The sequence below is a fragment of the Pleurodeles waltl genome, chromosome 7 (genome assembly GCF_031143425.1).
Source record: "Pleurodeles waltl isolate 20211129_DDA chromosome 7, aPleWal1.hap1.20221129, whole genome shotgun sequence".
NCBI lineage: Eukaryota > Metazoa > Chordata > Amphibia > Caudata > Salamandridae > Pleurodeles > Pleurodeles waltl.
The window spans coordinates 173,701,084-173,727,176 of NC_090446.1; the positions used below are offsets into that span (position 1 = coordinate 173,701,084).

Below are 26,093 nucleotides of genomic sequence, written 5' to 3' on the forward strand. Positions count from 1 at the left end.
TAGCACCCTCAGTAAGTTCCTAGTAAATGGTATCCTTGGTACCTAGACCTGAGATACTAAAGAGAGACCCCAAGGGCTGCAGAATGAATTGTGCCACTCTCTGAGGGACCCCTCACCAAGCACATGAAAGGCTACCATTGCAGGCTGAGTCTTGTTCACACAAAGTGAAAACACGACATGGCACACAGCCTGTGTGCCACTGCATGCAACATGTGTAAGTCACTCCTCTAGCAGGCTGTACAGCCCTAAGGCAAGGTGCATTATATTACATGTATATATTACATGATTGATTGATTAATTGATTAATTGATTGACTGAAGATAGGGATGTTTGGTATCAAACATCTCGTATTGGTGAACCAGTATCCAGCACATGTACTTAAAATGGCTACCCTGTGCACTCACTATGTCTGAGAATCGACAAAGACATAGCACGGGCACATCTGCTCGTGCAGATATGCCCGACGTGTAATAAAATGCATCGTGCCTTAGGGCTGTAAGGCCTGCTGTAGGGGTGAGTTACATATAGTGCATCCAGTGTTAGGGGACGTGGAGCACAGACTATGTGCCAAGTCATGTTTTCATGAGTACAGAGGGTTTTGGTCTGCTGTTACTGTGCGTCAAAGGTGCTCACGTTCTTAGTCAGATCTGCTGAGGGGGGAGAAAAGAAGGTAGCAAGGCCACTCTCTGGGTCAGCCTCATTGGTACTGTTGTCCTTTGGTGATCAGGTCGGTTTTGGCAATGGTGATGCCTGGAGTAGTCACACAAGTCTTGGTTGCGGCAAATGCTCTGGTGCCCCAGGTATGCTGTTGTGAGGTTTATGAAGGGGACAGCCTCTCTAGGCTTGGTAGAAGTGTTGGGCTGGTCTTCTGGTCACACAACAAGCTCTTCCTGGCAGTTACTTCCTTGTTAGGCCTGAAGGCCAACAACACGGAGGACCAGGTAAGTGCGGTCAGCGCCTGCAGATGCAGGGAAGTGACTCCTCCACTCCTAGGGAGATGCTAGCTGGTTGACAAAAGTGCTGGAAGCCTTCTGAGGCTTTTGGAAGATGCACAGTTTCAGGTCGACTCTGGTCTGGGCAATTGTCGGGTCAGCAGCAGGAAGGCATGGTTGGCGCTGAAAGTCCAAGGCTTGTCCACATTTCTCATGCTAGTCTGCTCTCTGTCTGTCTTTTTCTTTGGTCAGTTGAATCTGAGTTCCTGGCATCAGGGGGCCACCTAAATACTAAAATTAGGGGTGTTTAGGGTAGTTGCCAATGGGTTACTTAAACTCTTGGGGTGACCACAATCCCTACATGACTACTTCTTGTGCGGAGTGGGCATGACCCTGTCCCAGGATTCCTAATTCCACCAAAAACAACATGGTGGAACCCTTATTTTGTGGAGTACACCAGACTGCCAATCTTATGGGTGTGACTTGCCTGGTAGTGCAACATGCTCCCCTACATAGCTCATTTCCCGCTTGTCTTGGTGCCAAATGGGCCTCAGGGCGGGGGGTGGCATCCCCAGGTCTGAGGGAAGCCAGGGTTGCTTATCAGGGCAGCAGAGGCTTTGACACCTCCAACCTAGATTTGCTGATTTACTAGCCATCCTGCTGGAGGTGATAGTAACCACTTCCTCCAGGGCAGGCATTGTTTATGGCCTCTGAGAGCGCAGGCTCTCACCTCCAGTGGAGTCAGAAACTCGTCTGTGGTTGCAGGCTGAACAGAACCATTCATCCAGCACACTAGAGCACTTATGGGTTTCAGAGGCACCTCTGAGGTATCCTCTGTGTGCATGTCATACTAAATCCAGTGCTGGTATCAGTATAGATTTAATAAGATGAACTGGTTGATACCAAACGCCATAGGTTTCGGTGAAGTTATTATGTAGCTGGGTAACACGTAATGACCAGTGCCCGGTACATACCTTATCATGGCTCCCCTGAACACTTGTAACACCTATGAATAGAACTAGACATCACAGAGGCGTATCTGCTCTTGCAGATACGTCTTTACATAGAATATAATGCACCCTGCTGTGGGGTTCTAAGGCCTGCTCTAGGGGTGACTTACACATATTAAATGCAGTGATCTTGGGGCATGGCACACAATCAGTGTGCCATGTTGTGTTTTCACTCATGGTTTGCACCATGACATGCACTCATCAATGGCAGGCTGTGTGCAATTTGGATGGAGGTGTTTGAGGGTGGTTCAAAACAAGCTACAGCCCTTAGGGACCCTCTTTAGTACCAAGGCCCTAGGTATCAGGGGTACCACTTACCAGGGATTTGCAGGGTTGCTAAAATGTGAGCCAGTTGTAGACTATTAGACCTTTTACCTTGTTGTAGGGAAAGATCACTGGTACTGGGGACCTATTTAGCAGGACTCTAGTGTACCTTCAGGTGAAAAACCTCAGTACTACTGACACAAAGTGGTGGGTGACTATGTCCAAAGGTGCACTTTCCTACTCTAAGCTTTACCAGATATGTTCCCAAATGGACATGCAGCAGACAAGAAGTCTTGGTGTGGATCCAGACTCCAGGGTTTGGCCTCTTAAAAGATGTTTAGGCTTCTTCATCTGGAGCGAGAGGTGCTTGAATCTAGATTAGCGTATTCCCCCCCCCCCCCACGGTCTACTCCCTGGGCTGCCATCTGATCTTGCAGTATTGAGTGGCTCCACTTCAGGAGTCACTTCATTGTTTGGGAAGGTGGGAAGCCTACACATTAATCAGAACTGCCTCCACCATCCATCCAGAGTTTTATTAGGTCACTGCCCACCAAGCTATTCATCCCGGTGTCATCTTAGACTGTAGTCATGCCTGCCACTATATTACCTGTTAACAGCATCTGTACCTGTACTTGAGCCAAAGGCTACTTTAGCTATTCATTTTCGACCAGGTACAGTGCTATGCCTTTTCAGCCAAGCACTGACTGGTCAATGTGTTATGTGTATTGGCATCAGAGTGAATCCTACATCTCTTCCTATTACCAAGGGAGGTGAGCACAACAAAGAGTAAAGGGAATGGGTGTGGAATTTCACCAGCTCACCAGAAACTCACATTTAGAGAGGTTGGGGACTCGAAGTGTAGTGCAAATGGGCAGTGGGTGCAGAACTGGTCAGACTAGGAGCTGTGTTTTCAGCACCCCAGAGACCTGTCTACATTTATTCTTTGTTGTGTACAATCCTCCTTTGTTGCCTCCTTCTCTCTGAAATGTGCTTCCTTCATCTCAGGTTTGCTGTAGGAGTGATTTGCATTGCTGATGGTTTGTGTTTTTTTTTTTTCTACAGGAGGATTGGATGTAAAGTCACAAGAGGCTGCTCTGCGCGGTGGCCCGGACATTCTTATTGCCACGCCTGGTCGTCTCATTGACCACTTGCATAATTGCCCATCCTTCAACCTGGGCAGCATTGAGGTGTTGATCCTTGATGAAGCAGACAGGTGAGGAAGAATTTATAGATTGCCTTATGTGTCAGGGCTTCTTGGCTCTAGAGGTAGCTGAAGAATGAACACTTGGAAATGTAAGAGTGGGACAGTGTCAGTATTAAAGTAAAACAGACTAAGTATTCCTTTGCAAATTACACTTCAGAGATTGTTGGAATGTGCTGCCACTGGATTTAGATAGATGTTAAAATGATAGCCCGTTTCAAATTTGCGCCCCCGAGAACGCCTTAGCATCTTAATGCACATTGGCCTAAACCATTGAGCTGCACCATGTCTCAATTAATAACTCTTTTGTGCACTGTGAACTCTACACCTGCCTTGAAAGCCCTCCACTAGGTATTTCAAAACTCTTGGCTACGTCTTAAATTACTTGACTGTCTACTACCACAATACCACACAAATATGCTAATCCCTTACCTACTAATCAAAACCCTGTGGTCTGTCAGCAAATGTCTTTTGACTGCCCAATACCTATAAGTAAGAGGTTGGTCAATAGAGCCTTAGATTTTAGGGGCTCATCTTTGTCTATGACTTATGAAAGATTTCATAATTTTACAAAAATCTTAACACTGTTTTCCTTGCCATTTAAATAATACAAAAGCTGATTGTCAAAGTACGGGCCAGTCACACTCTAAGGACTGCATGCCTCATCATCCTCGGCTTTCAAGGCGCAATATTCTTTAAAAATTTGACATATTTTGTGAGGTATTCAGTACCAGGCACCTTTGGGACGCCTCAGATTCTCTTGATGAATTATTTGGCTCACATCCCCAGGTTATGTTTTGTGCTATCACTACCCTGCAACCTGTCACTCTTTTCTACACCCTGAATCTATCAGGGGCCACAGGATGGTGGTAAGTAACTCTTCACACTAAAAAAAAAAAAAAAAATTAATAAATATTTGTGTGTGGCATTGCAATAAAGGTTTTAAAGATTTCTAATATGATTACTATGACCATCCACAATTTTCCAACTTCCAACGAGTGTGTGCGACAGTTGTATTTTATTTATGTTTTTAGGGACCTTCTGTAGCCTAGTCAAGTCGATTAAGCAGTTTAGTTCAGAGCAAGAATGCAAAGAACGTGCTTATAGCAGTCATGGAGTCATAGTAACCAGAAGAAAAATTGCACAAAAATACACAGAATATCCAACTTTGATTTTCTGCCTTTAGTCCAGCAATTGGTCCTGAGTCAGGCTATGTATACCTTGGTGATCCATTCTCAGATATTTGCCTATCATACAAGTATGACAGGTAGAACAAACATAATCTTTCTTACCGTCTATGTTGGAAAATTCCTTGTGAAGGTTAGTGCAATTAAGTCTTTTTTTTTTGTTTGTCAGAACTTTGAAATGGGCTATCCCATAACAGTGAAAGACTGTGAAGTAGAAACATGGCAGCCTGCAAACCCCCAAGCAGGACCCTTCCTTTGTCCCCCTAGGAAGGAAAGCTTCAAACACCGTGGGCCTCATTTTTGATATTACAATGTCAAATCCTGCTTGATTGTCAAGACCTGGTTGACAGGTGTGCAAGGTTTAAATATAACACTTGGAGTGTGTTGAAAGGAGGGAAACATGATGCCAAAACAATTTGTGTGTAGCTGTTGTCTGGTTGCTGGGAATCCCTGCTTTGCTTTAAAAGACATCTGACTCTAGGTTTATTTGTGGTACCATGGCTGCCTCAAACAGGATTTTGTTGTTAGATGTGGGAAAGCACTAGGATTACCATAGTACACTCCCCTGATGTACATACAGCCGTCAAGAGCCCAGGTTCAGTGTGGCCGAAGACCATCGTCATCTTGAAAGTGCCCAGTGTAGGATAAAAAGACAACTGACCCTGCAGTCTGAAACTTGAGAAGAGCATAGAAAACTGGACACAACAAACTACAAGTGGCTTTTACCTGCAACTGCCCAACTGAGCAGTGGTAGCTGGACCTGGACAGGACCCAGCTGTTTGGTCTCTGTGACACCACCAGTGAATCTCTTAAGTGCCTCTCCTGAGGTCCTGGGGAAGGCTTAAGAGGTGTTCTTTTGTGGTGGATTGGGACATTAAAAGGACTAAAATCAGAAGAAGAAAAGCTTCAAGCAGGCCAAACCTGGTTTTGGCATCCAACATGTTCTGCAGTACGGTCCACACCAAATTGGGCCTAGGTCCCAGTCTACAATGACTGTTGTGTATAACTGGAATTTAGAACTTCTCACAATTTTTTTTTTATTTAAAAAAATTGTATCTCTGGTTGCCCTTATTGGATTTTTGTCATTTTATTTATTTAATTTTACTATATTTAGGGATTTTTATTGTTTTGCTCTTTAACTTTATTACTGTTTAGTACTGCATGAATTACACATTGCCACTCAGGTAAATCGGTCTTCTCTATGCCATAGCCACCAAAGAGCTGAGTTCAGGTTAATGTAATGGCTTTGAGGGTTTGTGATTATTAGTTGCGTTGTGTACGAACCTCCCTCAACTGGTACTCCACTTCCTTACTCAGGAAGCAGCTCATTAGTTTGACGAGAGGGCTAGAATAAGATGTATTACATGTTTAGAGTGGAATGTGTTTGGCATGCAGAAGAATTCCCATAGAGGTTATCACAAATCAATAGGCTAGGCTAAAGACATCCTTTCTTACACACGAGCTCAAGCAAGATGAACTTTCTGTTTTTTTCAGTTATATAGTCCACTTTTGCTCCTTAACTGCACATGGTTTTACTTGCTCTCTCTGGAGACAGCTTGAGCTCTCCCTCCACCAGTACAGCATGACACAGGCTTAGTAAGGGTGCATTAAGAGTTCACTGTTCCTGTATTCATGCTTTGAAGGGATTTCCGTGTGATTTTGTTTTCTTTTTTCTTTTTTGTCCTCCTTCAAATCATTCACCCTATAACCCTGCAAATCGCATAACATCTCCGGTTTGTAGCTGCATATCATAAGTGATGGGCAGATTGTGATCCTAACAGACACGCATGTGTGCACTGCCGATGCTCTTGATGCAAGCCAGGTTGTTGCTGGGGGCCCTTCAGCCACAGGGCAAAGTAGTCTAGCCCTTCTTCCTCGTGTTCTGGTAGACTTTGCTGTCAGTATCAAAAGCTTCTCTGATCCTTGGCCCTTTTACTCGTCTTCAGAACTTGTGTCCTGGCACACTTGGCCACTTTCGAATCTCCACCCACAATAATAACCACTGTTTATCAACCTGTACTTATTAATTCTATCTCAGCAGCTAAGGATGAAACAATTTGTTTTCTCTCTCCCTCTCTCATCATTTCTCCCCCCGCCCCCCCCCCCACTACCAATCTGATACTTCCCATTGAAATAATAGAATCCTTGTATAATTTCACAAATGCCACTGAAAGCAATATTTTGTCTCCTGGGCAAATGTGCACCCCTAGCTGTCTTAAACAACTCTTTCACTACGTAGCATGAGCTTATAAAATGCCTGTCATGTTTTACTTCGATAAAATGCTGAAAATGATCCAGAATATCAACGAGTCCTTTGCCCCCAAGAATGCGGATGCCAAATGAACAGAACGTGGCCAGCAAATAATATTAGATTCTCTTTGAACTTTTTCTATTGAAACTATTTGAGTGCTCTTAGAAGGCATCATTACTCACTCTTTTCTTGGGTGTGTATTTGCCAATTTAACTAAAGGCCATTTTAATAAAGCTATGTATATCTTTGTTCTGCTGTGCTCTGTTTAGCTGACTTCTAGGACTTTGGAGCACAGTAATTAGTGCAGGCTAAGCTGGAGCTTAAAGGGAAGTGTCTTGTAATAAGGGCATAATGCACAAGCTTTTATTTTGTTCTTGACACTAAACCATGTTCCTCTTATACAGATTGTTAAGCGAGGAGTTACTATGTTAAGCAAAATTCTGTGTTATTCCCTTGTCTGTGGTTTCCATACCTACCTACCTACCTTCCTTTATATCTGTATGTACATTTTATGCCTCTTGTCTCTTGTTTACCATTTGTATTTGTCTCATGCAATGTCTCACTCCGGGGCTTATATATCATGTTATAGTATAACTTTTGTTTTAGGATGTTGGATGAGTACTTCGAAGAACAGATGAAGGAAATTATACGACTCTGTTCCCACCAGCGCCAAACCATGCTGTTTTCAGCCACCATGACAGACGAGGTAAGCTGCTGGTGCCTTTTTTCTGTTCTGCTGCACTAGGGTTATTACGAACTACACACAAGAAGGTTGAGCGACAGAAGCAATTATCAAAATGTCATAAAATGTGTGTAATGTAACATTCAGGAACAGTTATAGGATGAATATTTTTGATGATTGATTTATTCCGAACCACAGGCCACCATATCACCTGTGTCACCATAAACCAAACCAAAGGCTTGTACCTTATCTGTGACACTGTATCTAATTAAATACTTGTACCTTGCCTGTGCATATCCCTGATTAGAGCTTGTATCTCACAAGTGGCACAGTACCCCCTCGTCACAGGCTTGTTCTGTAATTCGGCATCATAAGCCTGACTACATACATGTACTACATCTGAGATTTGTATCCCTGAGTACAAACTGGTACAGAGGTGTTTGTATGCCTGATCACAAACTTGTACAACACTGTTGCATCACACCTCCTCTTGCAATTGTCCTGTGCCATAGCCATGATTTCCCAAATAGAGATTCAGGAAATCATAGGTCTTCATAAAGGGTATCTTGATTACATTCGTAAACACAGAAAATCTCTGCTTCTTTTAGGAATCTGCGAATACTTTATAGATGGAGAACTTACAAAAAATAATTCTCTCTAAAACATTTGGACAGGAAAGCAGCTTAACTGCACCAAGTTAGTAAAGCATCTGTGTGTTCCCGGAATGCATTTTAGTAATGGTTGGAAGCCATTTCATATTTACAATTCAGTGCATTCAGTGGGTTCTTAAACGTAAGCGTTGTCTCCATTCTATTGGCTGTACCAGAGAGGTGAGTGTCGTTAAATTAATTGGGAAAAAAAATATTATGCAGAAAAAGGATTGGCAATAACTATTCCTCATCCAGTCTTGACCTCCACTAATATTCATAAAAACTGAATACAAATCCAGCCTCCTCCCATTCATGTATAGGTGGTAAAACCAAGGGGATAGCAAAGCAGAGCTCAAGAAAAGGATGAACTGGGGATTATCCAACCAGCTATCTCAGAGAAACGTGGCCAACATGAATGTCCTCCCGAGATTCAAAGTCAGCTTTCCAAATTTGCTCAAATGCACTATGCTAGCTGCCTTGCCTCTGTTATGAGCTCTTGGCCTTAGGAGACGCAGTTACACAGTATACAGTCAGTGTGGTTGTAGGTTTATTAGATGGTGCTAAGCATTTATTGCCAGGTGGGTAGATCAGGTTAATTTAAGATATACACAAAAAAACAAAATATGCTACTACTTGGGCTAAGATATGACCTCACACTTTATTGTAGCTCTTCAGCGCTATGCATTTGGAGGCCCTGCATGCCACTGATCTCAGGCTCAATGGAAAAGCATGTTTAATGGCGTGTGGGTGTAGATACCCATGCTCTGCATACTCCTGCCATCCAGAGTTGGGTCCGGAGTGGTGCAGGTTGTTTTTCTTCAAAGAAGTGTTTGAGTCACTGTATGGAGTAACTCTTCCTCTCTGTGATAGTGGCCTTGTGCATCAACTCCTTTGTTAGATTGTTTTCTCTCCACAGTCGGTTTTGGACATGTCTTTGCTCCGTCTTCAATTCGCTTCGGTTCAAAATCTTTCTTTCATCTTACCCTCTTTCGCTGGTATTGTTTTCTGATCGTGCTTCTTCCACTCTAGCATTCGTTTCAAATCATCAGTCCGGACACCCACTGCGCGCCCTTCGGGGTGTCTACACTGACTCGGCTACACATTTCATGCAGCTTCGATGGACATACTGACCTGATGGAAAGGACTCCATTCCGTTTCTGCCCCGGAGGCACACAAAATGTCCACACACAGACCAACATCTGGAGGGTAAGCTCTGCCTCTCTCCCGATCGTCAAGGGGCTAGCTGTGACGCATGTAAATCATTCTGATCAAAGAAGCCTCTTTGGAACCTAAGAGCACATCAATTGGAAATGGCGCGCAGTACTCCGGTTGCGATTCCGGACATCTTTGGGGAGGAACACACACACACAGGAGGAGGCCCATCAGAAGAAAGGGGAGTCTCTTTCCATCCAGGACTCTCAACGTTCAGTTGTACATCAAGAGCAATTAGATTACCTTGGCCCAACCTGTGAGTAAAGTGGCCCCTTATGTCCACCCCAAGACCCCTCTTTGAGGACGCCGGTCCGCCACTTCCACCAGGACATGTCGGAATGATACTTCGGCTGCCCCGCCCCTCTGACTCGGCACCAAAAACAACTGCCAAGACCAAGCCATCATCTTCGGCTTCAACCTCCTCCTCATCAAACCAAGAGTTTGGCTCCATCTCGACTTCAGCTTAATCTCCGAGCCGAACACCTTCAGCCTCCACTTCAGTGCTAACCAAGTTGTGCCGATCAAAATCTTTGAAGCCGAAACACACAGAACTGAAATCATTGGAACAGAAGGACTCAAGCCAGTCTTCTGCTACCCCTTCTCCAGTGGAGCCCATTTTGGAGACTATGGATGCTCGTCAGCGCTGACCCCAAATCCAGGAGGCTACAGGGCTTATCATTGCATCTCCACCTATACTTTTAAAAAGAAAGCTTTCCTTTCAGGAAGATCTGGAAACTCCTCCACCTTGGAAGAAGGACAAGGCCACTAGTCCACCATGAAGGCCTTCTCCACCACCTTCTCCTCCTCCTTCTTCCCTTAACCTTCACCTCCCATTCCTTCTCATTCTTCCATCTCTTCTATTGCGGGAAATTATACTCATCAGGGCTCCCATTTACCAGCCTGGGAAGGTTTAGGTGGGACACCCCATGATCCAGACCCTTGGGATACTTATGATCCTGTTACCTCTAATGACCCAGATCTCTACCCGGCTCACCCCTCCCAACAAGAGGATACCAATTCATAGCAGCAAGTAGTGGCACTAGCAGCTGCACTTCATAACATGGAGCTCTATAGAGACCCTGTTGAACAAGGCTTCCTTTTGTATACCACACATATGGATATTCAGTTTCGAACAGTGCTCCCTGGTGTTCTTCGTCATGCTGATGACATTTTTAAGGAGCCCATCTGCTCTAGAGTTAACACTCCTAGAGCTGACAAAAGTATAAATCTGCTCCTTATGACCCAATATATATATATTAGGTCTGAGGTCCCTCCTGGCTCAATTGTTGCTACCACAGCACGAAATATGCCAACAGCCAGGCTACTCAGGGCTCTCCTCCTCCTGAGAAGGAGAGCAAGAAAATTGATGTTGCGGGTAAGAGGGTTGCCGTACAAGCAGCCAATCATTTTTGTGTCACAAATTCACAAGCACTATTGGCCAGATAAGACAGGGCTCACTAGAAGTAAATAGAGGAGTTTGTCCAGTTTTTACCAGATGAGTACTGAAAAAGAGGACAACCAATATTTGCAGAAGGGCAGACAATCTCAAATTATCTCATTCGCTGTGCCCCAGACGTGGCTGACACAGCTGCATGCTGCATTAACACTAGTGTCTTACTCCAAAGCACGCTTGGCTGTGCTGTTCAGGTTTCAAGCGCAAAGTTCATGAAGCGGTCCTTATTATGCTCTTTGATAAAGAGGATCTTTTTGAATCTCAAGTGGACGATACCCCTGAAAAGCTAAAAAAAGAGACGGACACAGCAAAAGCAATGGGTGCCCTTGAGTCCCCCACACAGATAGGCACCTTTTGTTGTTCGGGTTTTAAAGGCTCCTTCAAAACCACCTCAACTGAAACGTCTGCATCCCATTCTAGGCAGCTTCAAACCACCTACTACAGGGGTCTCTACAGAGGTTCGTATAGAGGTGACACCAATTGGGGACAAGGTAAGAGTTCCACCTCCCGCGGCTCTTCCTCCACTGCAAAGCAGCAACTACCTCCATCTGCTCATCGCACATCCAACAGCTTTCGAGGAATGCTTCAACATTTTCATTCATAATGGGTCAACATCACTACGGACCAGTGGGCTCTTCCCATTGTCCAACATGATTATTGTGTGGAGCTCATCACTCCTCCTCCCAGTATACCAACTCGCACTCACAGGCTGTCTCAGTAACACCTTACCCTTCTCCAACAAGAGATCCAATCCCTTCTTTTCAAAGGAACATTAGAGCCAGTTCCCTGCAACACCAAGAGGCAGGAGAATACACCCTCTACTTCCTAATTCCCAAAAAGGAAGGCTCTCTCAGGTTGATTCTCATCCTCAGACCATTAAACAACTAGATCCTGTCAGAACACTTTCACATGGTTACCCTTCAGGATGTTATTCAACTTCTAAAACAGGGTGATTCATGATAGCTCTAGATCTAAAGGACACCTTCTTCCATTTTCCCATCCACCTTGCACTACCAGTTTAAGGTCCTGCCTTTCGGGGTCACCAGCGCTCCCGGGGTCTTTACAAAGTGTTTAGCAGTAGTTGCTTCACACCTCTGAAGACAGAACATCCATGTGTTCCCCTATTTAGATGACTGGCTTACAACAGTGCCAACATTCTACCCAGTTGACAGTGGATTTCCTTCATACTTTGGTTTTCACTCTCACCTTCAAGTCCCGCCTTCAGCCTCTTCAGGTACAGCATTATCTAGGGGCTACCCTCAATGCAGAGTTGGGGTTTGCATACCCCAATTAGGCCCGTATCCAAAGTTTCCAGTCTCTTCGCCTTCATTTTCAGGAGAATCATACTTACACATTCAGGACCAATATGAGACTAGTTAGGGATGATGGTGTCTTGTATTGCCATCATTCCCCATGCCATACTCCACATGCATTCCCTACAGCAGTGTCTTTCTCTTCAGTGGTCTCAGTCACAGGGTCACATGGAGGATCTAGTGTTGGTAGACTGCCATCCTCACCACTCTCTGCAGTGGTGGAACACCACCAACCTGGAGATAGGTCAGCCTTCTTTGGGCTCTGTGCCTCAGGTTATTCTGACTACAGACACATCACTAACGGGCTGGGCCGCTCGCCTTCAGAACCTGACACTACAGGGCCTCTGGGATCCCAGTCACCAATCCCTACACAACAGTTACCTAGAGCTGCAGAAAATCTTTCTAGTCTTTTAAGCCTTCCTTCATCACCTATCTCACAAGGTTGTCTTGTTCTGAACAGACAACATTGTGTAGGAAAGTACCATCTTGCCTGGCATTTTACCCCCAATTTTTACTTGTGTGTCAGTTTGTTTTTGCCTGCGTCACTGGGATCCTGCTAGCCAGAACCCCAGTGCTCATAGTTGTGGCCTGAATGTGTTCCCTGTGTGGTGCCTAACTGTGTCACTGAGGCTCTGCTGACCAGAACCTCAGTGCTTATGCTCTCTCTGTCTTTAAAATTGTCACTGCAGGCTAGTGACCATTTTTACCCATTCTGATTGGCACACTGGACAACCCTTATAATTCCCTAATATATGGTACCTAGGTACCCAGGGTATTGGGGTTCCAGGAGATCCCTATGGGCTGCAGCATTTCTTTTGCCACCTATAGGGAGCTCAGACAAATCTTACCCAGGACTGCCACTGCAGCCTCAGTGAAATAATGTCCACGTTATTTCACAGCCATTTTACACTGCACTTAAGTAACTTATAAGACACCTATATGTCTAACCCTCACTTAGTGAAGGATAGTACAAAGTTACTAAGGGTGAGGGCACCCTGGCACTAGCCAAGGTGCCCCCACATAGTTCAGGGCAATTTCCCTGGACTTTGTGAGCGCGGGGACACCATTACACGTGTGCACTATGTATAGGTCAATACCTATATGTAGCTTCATAATGGTAATTCCGAATATGGCCATGTAACATGTCTAAGCTCATGGAATTGTCCTCCATGCCAAATCTGGTATTGGGGTGCCAATCCCATGCATCCCCGGGGCTCCAGCATGGACCCCGGGTACTGCCAAACTAGCTCTCTGGGGTTTTCACTGCAGCTACTGCTGCTGCCAATTCAGACAGGCTTCTGCCCTCCTGGGATCTGGGCAGCCCAGTCCCAGGAAGGCAGAACAAAGGATTTCCTCTGAGAGAGGGTGTTACACCCTCTCCCTTTGGAAATAGGTGTTAAGGGCCTGAGAGGAGTAGCTTCTCCTGGTCTCTGGAAATGCTTTGAAGGGCACAGATGGTGCCCACCTTGCATAAACCAGTCTACACCAGTTCAGGGATCCCCCAGCCCCTGCTCTGGCCCGAAACTGGACAAAGGAAAGGGGAGTGGCCACTCCCCTGTCCATCACCACCTCCAGTGTGTCCCAAGCCTCTGCCATCTTGAATGCAGAGGTGTGAGGGCACAATGGAGGCTTCTTAGTGGACAGTGCCAGCAGGTGACGTCAGAGACCCCTCCTGATAGGTGCTTACCTCACTAGGTGGCCAATCCTCCTCTGAGGGTTATGTAGGGTCTCTCCTGTGGGTTTCTCTTCAGATAATGAATGCAAGAGCTCACCAGAGTTCCTCTGCAACTCCCTCTTCGACTTCTGCCAAGGATCGACCGCTGACTGCTCCAGGACGCCTGCAAAACCGCAACAAAGTAGCAAGAAGACTGCCAGCAACATTGTTGCGCCTAATCCTGCCGGCTTTCTCTACTGTTTCCTGGTGGTGCATGCTCTGGGGGCTGTCTGCCTTCACCCTGCACTGGAAGCCAAGAAGAAATCTCCCGTGGGTCGACGGAATTTTCCCCCTGCTAACGCAGGCACCAAACTTCTGCATCACTGGTCCACTGGGTCCCCTCTCACCGTGACGAGCGTGGTCCCTGGAACACAGGAGCTGGATCCAAGTGACCCCAACAGGCCAGTGGCCCAGCTGTTCAAATTTGGTGGAGGTAAGTCCTTGCCTCCCCAGGCCAGACAGTAATCCTATGTACTGCGTGAACTGCAGCTGCTATGACTTCTGTGCACTTTTGCAAGGAATCCTTTGTGCATAGCACAGCCCAGGTCCCCAGCACTCTGTCATGCATTGTTCAACTCGCTGAGTTGACCACAGTCTTCGTGGGACTCCCTTTTGTAGGATTGAGACGACCGCCGTGCTCAGTTCTCTTGAGCCCATGTTCAAGTGCTTCTGTGGGTGCTGCCTGCTTCTGCGTGGGCTCTCTGTGTGGCTGAGCGCTCCCTCTGTCTCCTTGGCCAAGTAGCGACCTCCTGGTCCTTCCTGGGCCCAGGCAGCATCCTTTTTCTTCAACCCGACCTTTTCAGCTAGAAAAGGCTTGTTTGCGGGCTTTCTGCGGGGAAACAACTCTACATCCTCCAGCACTCCGTGGGACATCTTCTGTGCAAAGGAGAAGTTCCTGGCACCTTCCGTTGTTGCAGAATCTTCAGCTTCTTCACACCCGGAGGCAGCCATTTTGCACCTTCATCCGGGGTTTAGTGCCCCCCCCCCCCCCCCCCCCCCCCCCCCACCGGACACTTTCGTGACTCTTGGACTTGGTCCCCTTCACACTAAGCCAGGGGGCCCTAGGTGATTCGCATTCCGCTTTCTTAGTATATGGTTTATGTTGCCCCTAGGCCTATTGCATCCTATTGTATTCTACAGTGTTTGCACTACTTTTCTAACTGTTGACTTACCTGATTTTGGTTTGTGTATATATTTTGTGTATTTTACTTACCTCCTAAGGGAGTATATCCTCTGAGATATTTTTGACACATTGTCACTAAAATAAAGTACCTTTATTTTTAGTAACTCTGAGTATTGTGATTCTTAGGATATAGTGCTATATGATATAAGTGGTATAGTAGGAGCTTTGCATGTCTCCTAATTCAGCCTAAGCTGCTCTGCTATAGCTACCTCTATCAGCCTAAGCTGCTAGAACACTACTAATCTGCTAATTAGGTATACCTGGACCTGGCACAAGGTATAAGTATCATCAGGTACCCACTACAAGCCAGGCCAGCCTCCTACATTGGTGGTGCAGCGGTGGGATAAGTACTTGTAACTGCTTTACCACTTTGTCATTGGTGCTTTTCATAAGAAAAACATATTCCAAATACTTAAAAATATATACAGTTAACCTAAACAGTTTCTCTTTCTAAAAACTTTCTACAAAGTTCCTACAAAGTTTCTAAAACGTTTTTCAAAAGTTTAAAACGTTTTTCTCTTTTCTTTAAAAGTTCTTAAACTTTTTTCTCACTACCTTAAACTCTTTCCTAACAACTATGTCTGCAGTAGAGCTTACTCCCACAGTTGTCCAGACAACCTATGGTAGTTTAAACTTTAAAAGTTTGAGGGGTCTCTGCATAGAAAGAGGTTTAAGCATTGGTAAGAACCCCACCAAAGATCTTCTCCCTTACCCTTCTCCTTACCCTTCTCCTAGAAAGTGACCAGAACCAGTCTGGCCCATCCCAGGATTAGGAGGTAGAGGAGGGGGGTACCCAGCAAGAATCGGGGGAGGGCCCTGAGGACTCTGGGGAGGATTCATCCAAAGACCTGCCAGCTAACAGGCCACCTAGTGACACTGGAAGTGGGAGGGTATCACACACTAGTAGGGCACCTTTCACTCCAAAAGGCCAGGTAACTAGAGTCTAGCTAGTTAGAGACAGGCCCACTTCTGCCAATTCCCACATTTCCTCTGTGTCTCAGAATTCCCAAGCCTCCCACCCTGAGAATTACACCCTAGATAGGGAACTCAGAAAGCGGAGGTTGGAAGAGGCCAGACTGAAGCTGAGACAGCAGCAGTTGGCCTTAGACAGGGAATCTCTAGATGTAGAGAGGGAAAGGCAGAGGTTGGGGTCAGTTCCCCATGGTGGCAGCAGCAGTGTCCTTGATAGTAATCCTGTAAGAGAACAAGATTCTAGGAACCTGCATAAGATAGTCCCCCCTTACAGGGAGGGAGATGACATTAACAAGTGGTTTGCTGCACTTGAGAGGGTCTGTATTGTACAGTCGGTCCCTCAAAGTCAGTGGGCTACTATCTTGTGGCTATCTTTCACTGGTAAGGGTAGGGATAGGCTCCTTACTGTCAGCGAAAGTGATGCCAACAACTACAAAGTTTTGAAGGATGCACTGTTAGATGGATTTGGCTTAACCACTGAACAATACATGCTAAAGTTCAGAGATACCAGCGGGACAGATTTTGTATACTGTTCAGTGAAGGCCTTGGAGGGATGGTTACATGGCAGTAAGGTGACTGACTATGAAGGCCTGTATAATCTAATCTGGAGAGAGCTTATTTTGAAAAACTGTGTGTCTGACTTGTTGCATCAGTACTTGGTAGACTCAGATCTGACCTCTCCCCAAGAATTGGGAAAGAAGGCAGACAAATGGGTAAGAACAAGAGTGAACAGAAAAGTTCATACAGGGGGTGACAAGGATGGCAAGATGAAGGATGGTAAGTCTTCTGACAAGGGTAGGGACAAAGATCAAAAACATTCGGAGTCTTCTTCAGGCCCACAAAAATCCTCTGGGTGTGGTGGCTCCAAATCCTCTTCCCACAATCAAAAGACGCCATGGTGTTATTTATGTAAAAGTAAAGGCCATTGGGCAAGTGATTCCACCTGCCCAAAGAAAAACACCAAGGCTCCCACTACCACAACTGCAACCTATAGTGCCCCTAGTAATAGCAGTGGTGGTGGGAAGTCTACTACAAATAGCCAATCTAATGGTGTAACTGGGCTCACCATTGGTAGTGTAGTCGGGGCTGGTCTTGGTAGGGATACCACAGAGGCTGTTTTAGTCTCTGATGGTGGTATTGACTTTGCAACCTTGGTTGCTTGTCCCCTTAATATGGGTGGCTGTTTTAGTCTCTGATGGTGGTATTGACTTTGCAACCTTGGTTGCTTGTCCCCTTAATATGGGTAAGTACAAGCAACTTCTCCTAATAAATGGTGTTGAGGTTGACGCCTACAGGGATACAGGAGCCAGTGTCACTATGGTGATTGAAAAACTGGTTCACCCCGATCAACACCTACATGGTCAGCAGTACCAAGTGACTGATGCTCATAACGACACTCTTAGCCACCCCATGGCTATTGTGAATCTCAACTGGGCGGGGGGAACTTAGGGGGGGTTACTTGTCCAAAGAAAGTTGTGGTAGCCACTGATTTACCTGTATCATGCTTACTAGGCAATGATTTGGAGACATCAGCTTGGGCTGAAGTGGAGTAGGAGGCTCATGCAGCAATGCTGGGCATTACTGGGCATATCTTTGCTTAGACAAGGGCTCAGGCCAAGAAGCAAAGAGGACAGGGAAGCTTGGATCCTGGAACAATAGACCAAGTGCTCCCAAAAGCTAGGGGTAGAAAGGGTAAATCCTTGCCCACTATCCCTCCCTATTCAGAAGATTCCCCTTTAGCGGAAGAGGAATCCTCTCCCTGTGCAGAACCTACACCAGATGAGCTAGCCGCAGACACTGCTGAGCTTTTGGATGCAGGGGGGCCTGCTAGGGAAGAGCGGAGTGTGGCACAGCAGACCTGTCCCACACTAGTGGGTTTAAGAAAGCAAGCTGTCAAACAGCAGAACGGGGATGTTACTGATAGCCATATGGTTTATTGGGAAGACAACCTCCTTTATACTGAGTCAAGGGACCCTACACCTGGAGCTGCTAGGAGATTGGTTATCCCTTTGCAGTATAGGGAGTTTCTTCTAACCTTGGCACATGACTTTCCTTTGGTTGTGCATTTGGGCCAGAGTAAAACTTGGGACAGGCTTGTTCCATTGTTTCACTGGCCTCAAAGAGGACACTAAGGAGTTTTGTCGCTCCTGTGTGACCTGACAGCAATGTATTATCTGCAGAAATAGGGAAGGACACAGTTGTCTCAATTCTTTCAAACAATGTGGAAGTGTCTCACATTCACCTGGTGGTGGAGTATCTCCCAGGGAAGGACAATGACTTTGCAGACCTGCTCAGCAGGATTCAGCAACAAGTCCATGAACAGAAATGCAACCCACTAGTCCGTTAACCATACTTTGCAAGGTGGGGAACTCCTCACACAGACCTTTTCACCACAGCAGAAAAAGTAAAGTGCCCAAGCTTCACCTCCAGACCCTCTATCCAAGGGCAGTGCTATGTGGATGAATTGGTCAGGGATATTTGATTTTTTTTTTTTTTTCTCCTCTCTCTCTCTTTCTCTCTCTTTCTCTCCATTTCTGTTTTGGAAGATCAGGCAAACGTCCCTCAACATGATCCTTGTAGCTCCTACTTGGGTGAGTCAGCCGTGGTACACCACACTCTTAAACCTATTGGTAGTTCCCTACAAGAAGCTCCCCAACAGACTGGACTGTCTCACTCAAAATCATGGACAAATCAGATATCCAGACCCCAAGTCACTGAATCTTACGATATGGTCGTAGAGAATGGTTACTTAGGATTGCCTGCGGAATGCATGGCCATTCTCGGAGAAGCCTGTGGACCCACAACTGGAACCGGTTATCCTTCAAAATAGAAACGTTTTCTTTGCTACTGTCCAACCCAAACAGATTGACTCAATGAAAGCTACTGTTGAAGAACTTGTTTATTTGCTTTGCTTACAGAAAGCAAATCTAGCATACACCTCCATTCACCTACATCTTGCAGCTATAACTGCATATAAACAGAACAGACAACATATGTTTGTTTTTTCAAAATCCCAGTCATTAAGGCTTTCATAGAAGGCCTTAAACAAGTTATTCCTCCTAGGGATCCCTTTGTACCCTCATGGATCCCTAACATTGTTCTCTCACGTCTACCTTTTGAACCACTCCATTAATGTCCTCTTCTATACTTTTCTTGGAAGATAGCTTGCTATCACATCACTCTATGGATCAGTGAGCACCAGGTATTAACCTTGGAAGAGTATTTCTTCCAGATTTGTAGGGGTAAGTTTATACTAACCCTAAGTTCCTGCCTAACATGGTTTTGCAATTTCGCATAAACCAGTCCATTGAACTACCAGTCTTCTTTCTGCATCCTGATTCTGTTGCAGAAAGAGCGCTCTACACTCTAGATGTTAAAAGAGCTCTCATGTTTTAAATTGACAGAAACAAAGAGTTTAGGAAAACTAAAAAGCTCTCTGTAGATTTTGTTATCTCTCAAAGGCAGTCCAATACCCAAAACTGGCATAGCTAGGTGGATAGTTAAATGTATACAGACTTGTTATGCTAAAGCAAAGAGACTGTTACTTGTCACCCCTAGAACATATTTTACTATGAAAAAGGGTGCTACTATGGCCTTTCTTGGAAATATCACTATAGCTGACATTTGTAAGGCAGCTACATGGTCTACATCACCAACCTTTACCAAAAACTACTGTGTGAATGTGCTAGCACGGCAGCAAGCCAATGTAGGTCAGGTTGTGCTACCAACACTTTTCTAGTCAACTGTAACTCCTACAGGCTAGCCACTGCTTTTATGGAGGGACTGCTTTACAGTCTATGCAGAGCATGTGTATCTACAGCCACACATGCCATTAAACGGAAAATGTTACTTACCCAGTGAGTTTCTGTTCGTGACTTGTACTGCTGTAGATTCACATGTGCCTTCCCTCCTCCCTGGATGCCTGTGGCCGTTGTAGTTACATTACATTTGTATATATTTGTATATCTGTAGTTACATTTGGATGGATATCTTTCTCTATACCTTTCTTTTCATACACTCCTTTCTCACCCGCTTGCGGGAAAACAGTCTAACTAGGAGTCGATACCCTTGCACACTCACTATTACTGAGAGGAGGAGTCACTTGATCCTGTGACTCCATATACTACCTAGAAGAAAAACAACTTGCACCACTCTGGACCCAACACTAAATGGCAGGAGTATGCAGAGCATGTGAATCTACAGCAGTGGTTCCCAACCTGTGGTCTGGGGACCCGTGGGGGTCCGCATAGCCTAATTGCACAACTGAAAATTGTAAAATGTACTCTTTATGTCAAGGAATGTGAAATGGTAGGGTACAAATTAAATTACTATCATTAGATTGATTCGCAGGAGCAGTGCATGTGCTTCATACAGAATATAATGTGAATGATGTGTGACTTCAATTTAATTTAGAAAAGATCCAACCTTCCTATTTTTTTTTAAATTGTTTTTATTGTTTGCAAATTAAATAAAATGTGTTATTATTTGTGTTTGTGTTTGATGTAATGCTTGTTCCTGTATTTTTCTGTGTATTGTTTTGCTCTTAAACATCGACAATGTTTAGGCCTGGGTCCCTGGCATCCTGTAATGACTGCGTGGGGCTGCCCCAGGGTCCAATAATTATTCAGTGGGGGTCCCTGGGTACCAGTAACGATAAAGTGGGGATCCACAGATTTCAAAACATTGGGGACCACTGATGTACAGCACCACATGTCACAAACAGATGCTTACTGGGCAAGTTATATTTTCCTTTCTGTGCAGTGTTGGACCATTTGCTTTTTGTTAATGTGGGATGAGCTGGTTTGCCTTGAGACTCTTAGCACCAGAGAGAATGTAAGCCCAATGGAACGGACACCATTTTGGTTTTGCCCTCTGTGCCGTTCGAAGTACCCCTATACAGATCGGCATCGGGTGTGTAACATATGCATCAAGAGGCTACCTTTGAGACATGTGAATCCTTTCGGCCCAAGAAGACTCTCCGAGTGCAAAGAGCTCATAGCGATGCAGATCTCCAGATGGCACCCCGGATATCTTCTGAGAAGAACATGCGCAGGAGGAGCCCCACCAGGATGCCATCTTTACCCAATATTCAGATTCTGACATCCAATCCGACGTTGAGAGCCAAGAACTGACTTGGCGCAAACAGAGTACAATGGCCCCACCTCTTACCACAAAACCTCCAAAAAGACCCCATACCGAGGTCACCAGTCTGACACTGCATTCAGGCCATGGTCTGTTTTGGAAAGAAAATTTGAATGCCCCACCCATCGGCTCAGCACCAAAAACAATGAAGACTGCGCCTGCATCTTTGGCTATAACCTCACCTACTTCGGTCCGACCTTCCACCACCTAGCACTCGGCACCAACCACATTGGTTGCAAGCTAGCAATCTTCATATCCGAGCTCGGCGCAGAAAAGGATCCAACCGAAAATTTTTGTGAAGAAAATAAAGGAACATATTCCTTCGGAACATTTGGACTTAAGCCACTCCACCACCACGCCTCACCTATTCAAACAATATTAGAGACATTGACGCTTGACAGCACAAAATATATATTCAGGAAAGCAGAGGGCGCATCTTCCCCTACAGTTACTTTCAAAAGAAAGCTAACCTTCCAGGAGATACTGGACACCTCACCACCTAAACAAAACTCCCTATGGAAAAGACTGCTTGCACACAGGAGCTTGTTCTTCCTCTTTCTTCTCCTACTTCATCTCCACTGACTTCTCATTCCTTGCATTCTCCCACTTCTCCAACTGAGGGAGACCATGGTTCACCATTATTTAAGGAACACTATTTAGAGGAAATACCACCAGATCAGGATCCCTGGCATTGTTATGATCCAGACCCAGTTACTGAGACGGATCTAGATTTATATCCCACCAGACCTTCCTCTCCAGAGGATACTACCAGCTACCAATACGTCATTGCTAGGGCAGCTGCATACCATAATGTACTTTTACACAAGGAAACTATTGAACAGGAGTTTCTGTTTGACACACTGACCAGCACACACAGGGACACTCAATATCTCTATGCTCTCAGTTATGATGCAGCATGCAAACCGCATTTTTCAAGAGCCTGTTCATTCAAGAATAATAACACCAAAGGTAGATAAAAAAGTACAAACCAGCTCCATCTGACTCTTTATTTATCAGATCACAAGTGCCACTGGACTCTATAGTGGCTACTACTGCCAGGAAAAGAGCTAATAGTCAGGCCACTGGAGACTCTCCCCCGCCTGGCAAAGATAGTAAAAAGATTGATGCGGCAGGCAAAAGAATAGCTGCCCAAGTCACTGATCATTGGTGGATTGCCAATTCCCAAGCTCTGATCTCTAGATATGACAGAACTCACTCGGATGAAATATAGGATCTCCTCCAATATCTCCCAGAAGAGCATCGCAAACACGACCATCAAATTGTGTCGGAGGGGGAAACAATTGCAGACAGCCTGATTAGATGTTCCTTGGATGCTGAAGTCAACTCAGTGCTGCAGACACCACAGCACGAGGCATAAACACAAGTGTCCTAATCAGAAGACATGCATGGCTTAGGAGCTCTGGATTTAAGCCAGAGGTACAGCAAGCAGTTTTAAATATTACCTTTACTAAAGAACATCTCTTTGGCCCACAACTTGATTCCAAAACTAAAAAAGTACACAAACACTGCAAAGTCCATGGTGGATCTACAGTCACAGGCACAAAGAGGGGGTTACAAATCAACAACTTTATCTGAGCCTTCCACATCTCAAAACAAACAAACCTCAAGTTCCTGTACTAGAGGCTCCTTCAGAAAAGCATTCATATATCAAAATTGCAGGGGTAAGAGCAACAACTCTTGGGGCTCAGGTGCCACAACAAAACACTGACTACCTCAGCATACCCAAACCCCATATAACACCAACTGGGGTCGCCTTCAGGACTTCTATACTCAGTGGGCAGAAATAACATCGGACTAATCGGTCCTCTCCATTATCCAACATGGTAATTGCATGGAGCTTACAACCACACCACCTAATATCCCGCCACGCACACAGAGGTTATCTCAAGAACACCTCACTCTCCTCAAAGAAGAGGTCCAAGCTCCCCTTTCAAAAGTGGCTATGTACCAGTTCCACACAAATATCAAGGAACTGGAGTTTATTTGCTATATTTCCTCATTTAAAAAAGGACCGGTCACTCAGACCCATCTTAGATGTCAGACTCCTAAATCAGTACATTCTTTCTGAACATTTTCACATGGTCACTCTTCAGGGTGTCATTCCACTCTTTCAACAGGGAGTTTTTATGACTGGTCTAGACCTCAAAGATGCATACTTCCACATTCATATCAATCCAGCACACCGAAAATATTTAAGATTTGTAATGGCTGGCAAACATTATCAGTTCATAGTTCTACCATTTGGGATCACAACTGCCCCCTGGGTATTTACCAAATGCCTAGCAGTGGTTGCAGCACTTCTAAGATGACAAAAGATTCACGTCTTCCCATACCTTGGTGACTGGCTTATCAAAGCCAGCACTTCACAACACTGACAGTCTTAAACACAAATATCAGTCAGCCTTCTTCACAAGTTCGGGTTCACAATCAACTTTGTAAAATCTCATCTACAACCTCTTCAGGTTCAGCCATATCTGGTAGCCATTCTTAATACTCATCCAGGATTAGCATACCCCAGTGCAACTTGGATGCAAAATTTCCAGCATCTGCTGCCTCTGTTTAAACAGAATCACACTCCTTTAGTAAAAACTGGCGTGCAGCTTTTAGGGATGATGGCAATGCAAGATGCTATCGTACCACGTCAGACTCCACATGTGTCAGCTAGAACAATGTCTGTCTCATCAGTGGTCTCAGTCACAGGGTCATCTTCAGGATCTAGTGTTGATAGACCGCCAAACTTACTACTCTCTGCAATGGTAGAACTCCACCAGCCTCATAAAAAGACTGCCTTTTCAAGACCCTGTGCTCAATTCAATCTGACCACAGATGCATCCTTGACAGGTTGGGAGCACAACTTCAAAACTTCACAGTGCAGGGTCTTTAGAATTACACACATTGTTCCACGCACATCAACTATCTGGAGCTTCAAGCGATATTTCTAGCCCTCAAAGCTTTCTTACCTCACGGTACACACAAAGTTGGCTTTGTCTGGATGGATGATATGACAGCGATGTATTACCTACAAAAACAAGGCGGCGGGGACACAATCATTTCAGTTATCACAACTGGTGCAAACAATATGAAATGTGCTCATCCCCACCACATTCACCTACTGGCAGAAAATCTTCCTGGGACGGTGTTCTGCTTTCCTGCTCTTATCTCATAACCGAGGTTACAGAACCTCTCTGGAATGCACTTCTGAGTTTAAAGAAGACATTTATTGTTGTTATGACTTCACCGCAAGGTTCGTGAGAGACTAAATTAGTAGATTGGAATCACACGTTCAAAAGTAGTCACAGCAATGAAAATAAAATATATATCAAAGTACTTCTCAGTTGCAATGTACACAGCAAATATATGTGATTATATTATAGCATAACTTCAAAGCAAATCTACCCCTGCTGTAGCCCAGAGTCATCCTTAAAAGCAAACTCAGTGTGAGAACCAAAGAACCTTGGAGAGTGGCCAATTCTCCCGAGCTCACTCGCTCTCAGACTGGATTGCGAGGTAAACACAAAATCTACGTGCTCTTATCAGCTAAGGTCTGGTGTGAAGAACACAGCTTGGTCCATCTTGTGGAAAAACACAGCTTGGAAAAAACACAGCTCATCTGCAATGTCTCAACTGCAATGTCTAACCCCACGTTAAAGCCAATAGGCAGCTAACCTAAATATCAAATGTAATGTCTAATGTCATGTCAAAGCCAATAGGCAGCTAAACTGAATACAGAATGTAATGTCTAATGCCATGTCAAAGCCAATAGGCAGCTAAACTGAATACAGAATGTAATGTCTAATGCCATGTTAAAGCCAATAGGCAGCTAAACTGAATACAAAATGTAAAGGCTAATGCCATGTTAAAGCCAATAGGCAACTGACCTGAATACAGAATGTAATGGCTAACTCCATGTTAAAACCAATAGGCAGCTAAACTGAACACAACATGTAATGTGCTACTGGTGAACATTGAGCAACTAAAATGCGCAGTGGTGAAACACAGTCATTGGTCAAACACAATTAATAGCATCACAGACGGACAACAACTTTGCAGACTTGCTCAGAAGAATGCATCAACAAATCCATGAATGGGCTCTCCACCCACAACTCCTTTAAAAATAATTCCAAAGGTGGGGAAATCCTCAAATAGATCTTTTTGTCACAGACAAAAGAGCAAAATGCCCAAACATTGCGTCCAAGTACCATCACACTCGCTCCAAGGGCAATGCTCTATGGATGAACTGGGTTAGGGATATTTGCTTACCCTTTTCCACCTTTCACACTCATTCCATTTCTGGTTCACAAATTCAAACAGATTTCACTAACTATGATTTTGGGAGCGCCCACATGGGCATATAAACCTTGGTTCACAACACTTATGGCGCTCTTGCAGGTCGCTCACGAGAGGCTGCCCACCAGGCCCGATCTTTTCACACATGACAGGCATCCAGACCCCAAATCCGTCAATTTAGCGATATGGCTCCTGACGTTATAGACTTTGATTATCTTAATTTACCTTCTGAATGTATGGAAATCTTGAAGTAGGCACGCAGACCAAGAACTAGAGCATGTTATGCAGCAAAATGGAAATGTTTTGTTTGCTACTGCCAGTCCAAACAAATTAATCCAATAAAAGAAATTATTTGTGTAAGGAAATGCCTCCTTGGCATGGTTACCCCCTGACTTTTTGCCTTTGCTGATGCTATGTTTTGAATTGAAAGTGTGCTGAGGCCTGCTAACCAGGCCCCAGCACCAGTGTTCTTTCCCTAACCTGTACTTTTGTTCACACAATTGGCACACCCTGGTATCCAGGTAAGTCCCTTGTAACTGGTATCCCTGGTACCAAGGGCCCTGATGCCAGGGAAGGTCCCTAAGGGCTGCAGCATATCTTATGCCACCCTGGGGACCCC

At 45.0% G+C, this 26,093-nt stretch overlaps 1 protein-coding gene across 1 annotated transcript in view; it reads left to right on the forward strand.

Annotated features, from left to right (window-relative positions):
• DDX27 (DEAD-box helicase 27) overlaps nucleotides 1–26,093 on the forward strand; it is a 240,072-nt gene that overhangs the window by 125,377 nt on the left and 88,602 nt on the right. The window contains exons 9-10 of the mRNA XM_069243478.1: nucleotides 3,269–3,419; nucleotides 7,452–7,551. Of these exons, the coding sequence (XP_069099579.1) occupies nucleotides 3,269–3,419; nucleotides 7,452–7,551 (251 nt within the window). The remainder of the gene's footprint in view (nucleotides 1–3,268; nucleotides 3,420–7,451; nucleotides 7,552–26,093) is intronic.